The 10,766-nt window shown below is 43.0% G+C and overlaps 1 protein-coding gene across 1 annotated transcript; it reads right to left on the bottom strand.

Moving 5' to 3' along the window:
* Positions 1–4,647: 4,647 nt before the first annotated feature.
* Positions 4,648–10,611, bottom strand: lrrc8db (leucine rich repeat containing 8 VRAC subunit Db). Its single transcript, XM_068707899.1, has 2 exons — positions 10,156–10,611; positions 4,648–8,785 (listed from the first exon to the last, which is right to left on the bottom strand). Exon 2 carries the CDS (start codon positions 8,781–8,783, stop codon positions 6,228–6,230), a length of 2,556 nt encoding a protein of 851 aa, XP_068564000.1. The 5' UTR covers positions 8,784–8,785; positions 10,156–10,611; the 3' UTR covers positions 4,648–6,227.
* Positions 10,612–10,766: the final 155 nt, after the last annotated feature.

Genomic DNA, 10,766 nt, shown 5'->3' with positions numbered 1-10,766 from the left:
CCGGGGGAGACGCACACAGTATTTTATCCCATTCAGCCCCCCATTTTTTTTAATTTTCATCACAACCAGGCAAAGCGCAGAATAAGAGGGGTTTCGCACATGTATGCGCTCAGAACAATTATGTAGAGATAAATCTATTCAAATTGAAGTCTGCTCCAGTTTTGCGCCGACAAACTGAGATTTGATTTCCAAAATGCTCGCTTCGTCTCTTCTACACAAAGAAGCCGGCGGGTAGAGGGTGCAATCGCTGGAGAGAAGTGGGCTGGAAGGCAAATCTAGGTGATGCGTATGTTCTTAGAGTGCCCCTGGGTCTTCCATGGGTAGGTAGGATCTGACAAAAGAGATCTGTACAACAAAAAAATCCTCCACTCTGCTTGAGCATGGGATATTAAGCCCAGATAAAGATTCTCTCTTAAACATACTCCCTTCTCTCTTTTCATCCCGCTTTCTTCCCCTCCCTCCGCAGTGGCAGAAGAAATTACCCATTGTACCATTAGATAAACCCAAACAGCCCTCTCCGTAAGACCTCCAGTTCCTCGTGCAGTCCCGGCTTGGCGTCCCTCGGGTGTTTGTTCAAAAGGAAAACTCTGCGGTGCCTCCGGGGGATGTTTAACTCATTGCAGTGGCAAGTATTTAGAGAAAACTCAACAAGTTTGAGGCTGTCAAAGCTCCAATCCAACTGTCAGGCAGAATTATGTCTCAGAGGCGTCTGATGTGAGGTAATGACCAATTGCATCACTTTGACAAACCCACCATCGATGAGAACTAGGGCAGACGGCGATTGCTTTTTGCACAAGTGTTTCATTAGAATTTGAAACACTGCTGCTAAGTGCATTAAATGATGCTGATTAGCTAAGATTATAGCTGCAGCAGGGATGTGATTTCTGTTTTGATACGGAGCATAAAATTTTTTTTTTTTTTTTTTTTTGAGTGGCTGATGAATAATTGAACGTCAGCAGAGGGTACATCAATAAAGTGGTAATGAAGCATATTTGTGCGAAATGTCTAATTCTCAAAGTCGTCGAGCGGTCTGAAACATCCGGTGTTGTGATGAGGCTCACTGTATGTTAATTTGAGTCATATTAAATGGCCACAAAGAATTCAAAATAACAAATAATACAGAAAATCACTAATTATTATTATTACGATTATTTTTATTATTGTTTATATTATTATTATTATGGTTGCTAATGCTGTCATTATTATTATATTTTGTATTATTATTATTATTATTAGTAGTAGTAGTAGTAGTAGTAGTAGTAGTAGTAGTCATGTCATAGACAGCTATTTCAACTAAAATATCATATTTTTTAACCCTAATCCTCTCTGGTTTGTGGCCAACATCAGAACACAATTACAAAATGCACTAAACAGTAAATACACAAAGCACTTTAAATCCGCTGTGCTGATGATGATTTAATGATATTAATAGGATAACTGTGTCTGTATAGCACTTACTGAGTTGAACAGCAGTCTTTCCAAAACTGAGGCTTTGGTGCCCTCTGTCTTTGAGTCAAGGTGGCAAGAAAAGCGCTCTTGATTATTGCAAACGGATCAGCTGTTTCTTGGTAATTTCATTAATTTGGAGTCCTTTTACATGACATAGAGCCATAATAAATCTATGGACAGGAGAGTAGTAGGTTATTCTGCCAACAGAGATATATGTATAACCTGATGCTCACAGTGAAGCTGAATAATGGCTTTTGTTTTTTTTTTGTATTTACAGCCGTGTCGACAGGTCACTGTCTTTGGAGTAAAACTGTTCCTTTGTTCTGCCTTTTTCTAACACAGTTGTGGCATGTTGTGTCCACCTGGAGTACTGTTGACCTTCTGAGAGGCAGCTACCTGGTTAAAGAAGTCCATTTTCAAGGCTGTTCTTGCTCAAATCAAAACTCCATTATAGATTTTACCTCCAGGGGAACCTAGGGCTCACAAGGTCCTTGGCAATTTTACCTGAGGAAGAAGCTAAAAGGATTTGAATCTCCCAGGATGGGTGAAGAGAGGGAGGGTGTGAGGACCAGAGAGAGGGTGGGATACGCACCCCAGGACCCGAGCCCCTAATCTCTCTCTGCCAAGCAGGGAGCGAAGCCGAGCGAAAAAGATGGAGATTGGGAGATGGTTCAGTGGCACTGAACCCGAAACATCAGGGCCTGCAGAAGTGGTGGAGGAGGCAGGGAAACCTTGAAAAAAAAACCAAGGCGTGGAAAAGAAGTGCTGGGAGATTGTTGTGGAGGGTATTGCCAGGGGAGGTGGTCTCGGCTCCCAGAAACAAGAGCTTCCAATGCATTTAACATATACGAAAGCTCCCTCCTCACACCAATCCTTAACTATTTGTACTAACAAGACAGATGGAGGCCAAAGATGCAGACAGATCACATCAGGACATCTGTCACTTCGTGGCAACAGCCTCCTTAATAAGTGACAAGGCTTCCTCACCCGTGGGCACAGGGTGGGGGGAGGGTGCATGGGAGGGGGGGAGTGTCTCCCGGAGCATTGGCTGTGCAAAAGCAGCCGTCAAAGTCATGTGGCGCCCCCCCCCCCCCCCGCCCCTTTTTTTTCTTCTTCTTCTTTTTTTTTTTAAACAACTTGTCCCAATTACGGCCTATCACATGCGATCTGTGCCCTTGATTATCATCCCGGCCAGTAGACATCAAAGCTGCCGTCTATGGGTGCTGACACGAGGCTGTGCAGTAATTAGCGGACTGAAGAGAGTTTCATCACCAAATGTTTTCAAAATACTGAATGTCTTAATTTGCAGCAGGGGGCGGGGAGTGGGGGGGGGGGTTCATGTCAGGAGAGAATGATGCCCTACAGAAATAATTAAAACATAATTACAGCTCATCAGCTGTGCAAGTGCTCACAAAGTGCTGTCGCTGAAGATCTGCCGCTTTCCTCGGGGCGTCGGCGGAGTAGCAGGCCACATACAGATCCCAAATTCGCAGCACGGCCACGCCAAATAAACGCTTACGCCTTATTACCGTTGATACCAGGAAGAGAATAAATTGGCAACAACAGGCCCGATTGGAAGGAATCTCTCTCGACGCTAAATCGCTGCGTACGAGTGCTTATTATCCTCGATAAACACCTGCGTTTGTTAGGAATATGTTGTCTGCCAAGGACAAAGCAGGCATCAAACCGGGGAATGCACAGCAGGTCGTTAAAGCAATGACTTGTCCACACGGCTGATGTGTCAGACCGCATGTTCTGTAACACAGAGACGCACAGATTGAGGAGCCAGCCAACCTTTTCTAAATTGACGTCACGTTAGCTCGGTCCCCAGGTTGGCGGTGTTGGGCCGACGGCCATTTGGTTCCATGATGACCACTTGATACAAATATGGCCGCCGGTGCAGTCCTGCAAAGGGGGAGAGCGAGAGAGCGAGAGAGAGAGAGAGCGCACGCTAAGTGATTGTGACGAGTGCTAAGGCCGCCGCTTGATTCCAAGGGAGTAATGAAGGCTGGACTGTGGGCGGTGTGTTTTTCTTCATCCACCTGATGGCGGACTTCTAACAACCCCAGTGTCAGGCCGGCTTAAAGTCACGCGCCCTCCCTCTGCTGCTCGGCCAGAGTTATCACGACATGTGTTTGCCCCCCCCCCCCCCAGCGCAGAGCCGGGGAGCCGAATGGCACAGTCGTCACAATCAAAGTCTGGCTTGAGGACGTTTGCCCTGTATGTAGTTCAGAAAACATTTGTGTACGCGGCGGTATGTGGCGAGTTGGCTAAAAGCATGTTAGGCTAAAACAGAATGCCCGCGAGGTGAAACACAGTTGCTGACAAATATAATAATAAACACTTAAAAATTCCTTATTTCTGCATGCAACTACATTATATTTTGGTAAAAACGATTTACTTTTTTTTATTTATAGCAGTTGATTGTAATTGCTTAAGTAATTAATACATTTTAAGAATATATATATTTTATGGCATTCTTTACCTCCCATACATAATTAGTGTACCTTACTGACAGAAACAACGAATTGAAAAGACAGTTTTCAACAAGTAATGCCAATTTATGGTGAGATCTGGAATCTCTAAATACATAGATATGTTTGTGTGAATAGCACAGTCTTTTTCTTTTAGCTGTGCATATAAATACCCACAAATTAGCCTAATTAATCTCACTTAAAGTTAACTCGGATTCAAAGCAGCAGCAAAAATCATTGTTGTGAAATGTAGTAACTATTTATGTCCACCAGAGGGCCACATTATCTAAGAAATGTGTTCAGTGATACATAAAAGTGAATTGAATATATTTTGTGAAAGTCAACACAGTCATCATACACATATGTGCCAAAAACAGATGCTGTCATTCGTAAGTATTATGTTGAACGAGAAAGGCGCACTCAGTAAAGAGCAGATCTCCACCAGCTGTGACGGCAACGACCACCGCTGTACAACCCACAACTGACGTGCAATTCCAGTCAGTTGTTTGACAATGAATAAATGAATTTAAAGAAAATAATTTGATACGGTTTTAAAAGGTTATTCAGGCATCAAGGTTCGACTCTGCAGTTATTTAGAATAATTCTAAATATGTTTCTTTGGTGCAAAACAACCTTTGCAGAGAAATTTGGGCTTCATTTTCTAGTTTTGAGTATTAGTAATAATAACAGTGTAATAAGTCATTCTTTTATTCATGTAGCACATTTTAAAACCAGGTTTACAAAGTGCTGTGCAGAGAGAAGAACAGATAATAGACAATGAGATCATAAATACATACAAAGAACACACAACATACATGTTAAATACACTGTTTACAAGAATGAAACAAGGTTAAAGCGATTCCACCCAGGCAAAAACATCATTTTTCATCATGGACTAGTCAATTTTTAGATTTGGGGTTATATGGCTTCTATAATAAGATTTAGTTTTTTAAACCTAGTAAACATGTAGGTATTCATTTTACTGCTGTATCTGTGTATTTCTCTTAAATTCATCAAACGTTACCATTAGATAATGCCTCATTTGTATATTGAAACATAACATTTAAAAAAAAACTTGTCATACAAAAAAACCCCATCATCTTGATATCAGTAGTCAGCTGGGGAAGTTTCACAGCGATATCTAGTAGTTGAAATGTATAACTCCTTCACCTGGGGTGTCTCCCCTTAAAACGTTAACAAACAGCACAATTAATGAAAAGCGTCATTGGGGGTTGGTTGTACACAAGAATGGAAACACTCTACTGCCTACTCCTTTGAAAAGAAAAAAATCAACTACATCAAAAATAACGGCGCGATTCAAGACTTTTCAACAAGTCGAGAAAAGGATCAGACGGGAGCCGTCATCATCGTGGCGAGTTAAATATATTACAAGTATATTCAAATTGGAATGGATGAGGGTCAATTCACCCAAATAACAACAAAAAAACATATTTGCTCACTCATTATTATCTATCCATCCAGATAGTTTGTGTTTTATTAGTTCAAGTTTTGAGATCTCCATACCTGAGATTTCTGCCTCCATCCCAATACAGTTAGAGGGGAATGGAATGTTGCAACAGCAACGTCTCCTTCCAGAAGCAATGTCCCAGTCACGCTAGATAATCAACACACTCGCTGTAAACAAGTTTCACTAAGAACACTTCTTTGCTAAAAATGTAGGTGTAATAAAAAAAACTGCAAGGTCCTATTCAGGGTAATTGGGACAATGTTACTGGAAAGAAATGTCATTGTTGAATTTTTGTGAAATCCAATATTCTATGGCTGCGAGCACCACGGACCAAATTCTACTTACATCCATCGTATTTGAGGGGAGGCAGACATTTAAAACTACTTGCATACCATGGAAGGAGATTTTTTTTGTAATTTGAGTGAATCGCGCCTCTAAGTTGAGGTCAATCAAGTGTAGGCCTATCTAGTCCATGTGAGGAAAATAAAAGTAAATCAAAAAGATGAAAAGGAGGGTCGTTTTAAAATGATACAAATGTCCACTGTAGATATTTTTGCATAAGAAAAGGTAGAAAATATAAGCAGAGTGATTTAACTGCTACTATGTCCCTACATTAACTTAAAGAATATAAATATATATATAGACATGAAACAAGCCATGGTCATTTCTGGAGTTCATCTAAAATGTATCCAGTGGTGCCCTTCTTGTATGTGCTGCGGTATGTTATAAGTTGCTAAAACATCATGAAGCGTACCACTACAGTACCCTGAACAACTTTTTCTAACGGCACGATAAAAAAAAGAGACTTCTAAGATGAAATGCCACGAAGGTTGTGACTACCGTCCATCACTGAGACACTTGCAACCGTTTGGAAAAGAAACACTAGATTCCTGATTGATGCTCTCTTTGACCTCCATGGGGAGCGAGTCAAACAGATGGTCCTCCACTATCAGGCAGCCCCGGCGCAGGAGGCCGCACTGACCGAGCTGAGCCGGGAGGCGATCCAGACAGTTGCCTCTCAGTTCCAGGTGGGTCAACTGCGAGAGTTGGCCAATTTTCTCCGGAATGGAGGAGATGCAGTTGTGGCCGAGACATAAGGTCCTCAGTTTGTTGCACTTGAGCAGTTGCTTGGGAACTACCTCGACTTTGTTGCCTGTAATGGCGAAATGTTGGAGGTTCTGCAGAAAGCCAGCCTCCAGCGGTATGACCACTATGGAGTTGTGGCTGACATCGAGGTACCTTAACTTAAGAAGGGTGAACAACGACGACGGTAGAGACTCAAGCTTGTTGTGTGAGAGATGGAGCGACTCGAGGCTTTTGACATGGCTAATTGACAACGGAATGGTGATGATCTTGTTGTGCCAAAGTTTGAGGCACGTCAGTCTCTTGAGGTGCTGGAAGCTGATGATCTCCTCTATTGTACGAATGTTGTTGGACTTCAGATCCAGTTCCTGAAGGTTGTTCAAGCTGAAAATAGCATGGGGGATGCGCTCCAGCTCACAGTTGAGAAGCTCCAGTTCGGCGAGATTCATTATTTTCTTCAAACTATTCAGAACTAAGAGCTTTGTACCGTCGTTATGAATGACCAACTTGTTGAGATGCGGAGACAGATCCGTTATGTTTGTCGGGATCTTTGTGAGGTTGCTTTTGAGGTGCAGAATGTTCAAGTGCCTGAGGTCTCGCAGAGACTCGAGTCCGATCATTTTGTTGTTTTCAGAGTTCAGGTTACCGACCAAGTACAGTTCCCTTAAATTCTTCAACAAGTATACCCAGCTAGGAATCTCAGCAACATCTGTAAATTTGACATGAAGGCATCGGAGGTGATCACGAAGAAAAATGAAAGCAGTCTGTTCAACTTTGGCCGGACAGTGATAGAAGTGCAGCTCCTGGAGGTTTATCATTTGTGAGATTTTAGATGTTATTCTGGCCTCTGGGATTAATTCTAATTTAAGGATTTCCAGATCGGTGAGATCAAACACAGCATCTGGCACTCCGGAGAGCATGAAAAGATGGAGCTCCAACTTCTCTTGAAGATTGCGCGTCACATGCTGCCGCAACTTCTCAAAGGTCCACTCGTGGTTCAGGCTGATCTCCCGAAGTTTGTTCTCACTCACCTCAGAGAGAAACACACCAAACCGCTTTGAGTACAGCTGGTCGTACTGATCGACCATGTGGAGGAGGAACGCAAAGTCATTCTTAACATCTGGAATGTCACTGAAGCTGCTCTCCTCTCTGACTTTTTCAAAAGAATACTCCTTAAGAGGTCTCCGAAAAAGCCAGAACAGCGTGTATATACAGATCACGCCATAAACGCATATGAGAGCAATGTAACTAACGAGGAGTTTCTTTATCATGAACGCCATGTTGTGCGTGCAATGGAACTTGGTGTATCCAGTCAAATGCTTTATTTCAGGCTCACACACGTGGTCGAAATCTATAGAGGCGACAAAAGTCATCGTGTAGCACAGGATCAAAATGAACTTGACCGTTTTGATGACTGTCTGAATGGCATACAGCCTGTAAATCAAGTCGCTGTCTTCCACGTGGGCACGGAATTTCCGAACTTTTTCAAACAGGGCTTTTGCTTGCTCGCCGTCTTTCTTGTCCAGTATGGTCATTGCGGGAACTTCACTCACGAGCTTCTCAGCAGAAAACGTGACCCCGGATTTTGTCAGCATTGGGGTGGACTGGTTTGGACTCCCGTCCTCGCTGCTCATGGACAGATGCTTCAGGAGGGAGGAGGCACCAGCCAGTCTCAGTTTGTTCTCCTCAGAGTCCTCGCACGCCGTCTCGGACAGAGCTTTGGTCGTCCAAGGCGATTCAAAACATTTTCCCAGTATGGAAACAAAATGTTCGATTTTGGAACTTGTCTTTGGGTACTTGAACCAGAAGTTGCTACTGACCATTAATACAATAGTGTGGATTAGAGCGAGGTATGGGAAATATTTGGAATACCAAGGGAGGGCGACGTGGTAGCACATCTGGTTGACAAAAACATACTGCTGAAAATCTAGCTTGGTCCTGACGCCTGTAGGCTGCGGCTGCCCAAAAGTACCCGACTGGGGGAAGGGAATTGTGGGGCCGATGCTATCAGGAGGCCTTTTGGCCATTAAAGGAGCGGCTTGCTCTCCAATGGCGCTTTCTTTGTTCCATAAACTGTCAGCTGTCTCTGGTGGTTGGGGCCCTAAGAAGCCCCCAGCTGTCTCTGGAGTTTGCTCCAGAATGGGAAGACAAACCACTTGGTCTTTAGTTAACTGCATTGTTCCAGAGAATATGGCCAACATCAACATGACGATACCAAGGTAATCCATGAAGACATCCCACCATGGTTTCAGTATGCGATAAGTTGGCTGGATGTCATTCAGAGAGGCTACTTCTGTGAGGGTGAACATTCCTGCAACAGAAAATATGAATTAGTAGCATGCTTGATTTCTTTCACTACAAAAGTATGTGTATGTACAAAAAGTACACCAGCAAGGTGTAAAAGTTATTTTTACACAACATGGATTCTTTAAAATAATCATGTGAGCTAAGCGAAGCTTGTCCTTTAGCGTAGCTCCCTAAAAGTAACCTGTTGTACAGGTAGTGCCGCCCTCGCAGAGAGTATAAATAATGAAGTGTTGTGGCTGTTCTTGCCTATTTAATATCTAAAATCTCCATGTAGAAATTTGCCCTTGAATGTGTGACAAAGTGGTAAATATCATAAAACTTTACACAATTGTCATTTTTGTGGGGAAAAAGGTTTCAGTTTAGTGATGAATATATTCATATAAATACACTGTATTTCTAAACGATTTTATGTGGCGATGAACATATCCAGGCAGCTAACACAACAGAGTTTTTATGTCTGGTCATAATCCTGTTTACATCCTGAAGTGACTTGTTTATTGGGCCTGTTCATGTGAGAAACACTTACTGACCACAAAAGAGAAACCAGAGAGAGAAAGGCCCTGCAGTCCAATGCAATCCAATATAACAACATTGTAATAAATTCATGCTTTTAAAGACTCTCAAATTGTTCAATGTTACAGAGAGGTGGTGATTACTGTACTATGTTCTATTGGGGCACTCTAAACTCCAATGCGTTTTGAAATATTAAATTTTCCACATTTTGTAGTAAAATGGCATTTGCTGTATTCCACTGTAAAGGTGTTTCTGTTTTTCTGGTCACTTGTATATTACACTCGGTATCATTTATACTTCCTGGCAGTAAGAATGAGCCAATGAGACACAGAGGTCTGGAAACATACACTGGTTGTGTGCCCCAGTTTTAGGCATTGCTACATTTTCCAGATAGAGAGAGAACAGATTGTTATGAATATATATATATATATATATACATATATATGTATATATATATACATATATACAGTATATATTCTCAAAAGACATGAAATAATATCTGTACCAACACGGCTTTGTCCATATTCTATTGTCTGTTGAAAGCATGAAGGTCAGTATTTGCAACGAGGCTGCCGAGCAGGGCGAGACCGGCTCCAGCAAGACGCATCCACGGACACAAAACAAGAGGTGAACCTGATGTCCGTGAAGCCTTTAAACGCACCATTGATATCTGGGTTTCGCTAGAGAAAATCACGACGCGTTCACAGTGCATGGCTCATTTATGTGGCTATAGCCAGCCCCCCCCCCCCTTACACACGCTATTCAACCCGCTAACATAACGGGGCCAGAGCGCAGCGGTTACATTTGTAGACCTTGAATAACCTAAATGTGGAGCGGCACTCAAGACGCACAGATACGCACCTCCAGGAGGTCTGATCCAGTTATGTCGATGCCGGCAGTACAGAACAGCGCCTCTTTCTATACGCCATGTTTCGCCGCGGTGATGAAGCCGTCCATTCTTTGCACCAGTTCAACCGTAGGCCTGCTGGCCGGGCTGTAAGCTGCTTAGCTGACTACCCCCCACTCCGCTTCAGATGGTCGGGTCCTCTGCCTCCGACTGGCGACGCAGCCCCGGCACGGCAGCGCCAGCTGCTGCAAGTGTAGCCGGCTTGCTGTTATTCACACGCTCGCCGAGGTTGCTGCTCCTCGGTACGTTTCACCGGGACCATCAATTAGCGACAGTTCTGTTGTAATGTGCAGGATAAATATCTCCTGATGTTGCACACGTGTCGTTGTTGTTGTTGTTGTTGTTGTTGTTGTTGTTGTTGTTGGGTTTTTTTCCGCACCAGAATCTGGTGAACAGCATAGCGTTTCAAAAAAGACCTCTCACGGATTGACAGTAGCAGAGGAGATGACCCACTGACGTTAGGGACCGTCGTAAAAGTGCAAGGGGTGTAATTTAAAGTTATATCACAGCTTTGTTTTGTAATTCCAAAAATCTAAAATAATGCAAATTAAAAATAGATGAAACA

The sequence above is a fragment of the Cebidichthys violaceus genome, unplaced genomic scaffold (assembly GCF_023349555.1).
Source record: "Cebidichthys violaceus isolate CVI_PGR_0920_01 unplaced genomic scaffold, fCebVio1.0.p SCAF_13, whole genome shotgun sequence".
Taxonomy (NCBI): Eukaryota; Metazoa; Chordata; class Actinopteri; order Perciformes; family Stichaeidae; genus Cebidichthys; species Cebidichthys violaceus.
The sequence above is the reverse complement of the archived record's forward strand: the minus strand, read 5'-3'. Positions and strand labels throughout refer to the sequence as shown.

Bases quoted from the DNA above. Each gene is read 5' to 3' on its own strand.
- lrrc8db (XM_068707899.1), bottom strand. From the start codon at position 8,783: ATGTTCACCCTCACAGAAGTAGCCTCTCTGAATGACATCCAGCCAACT.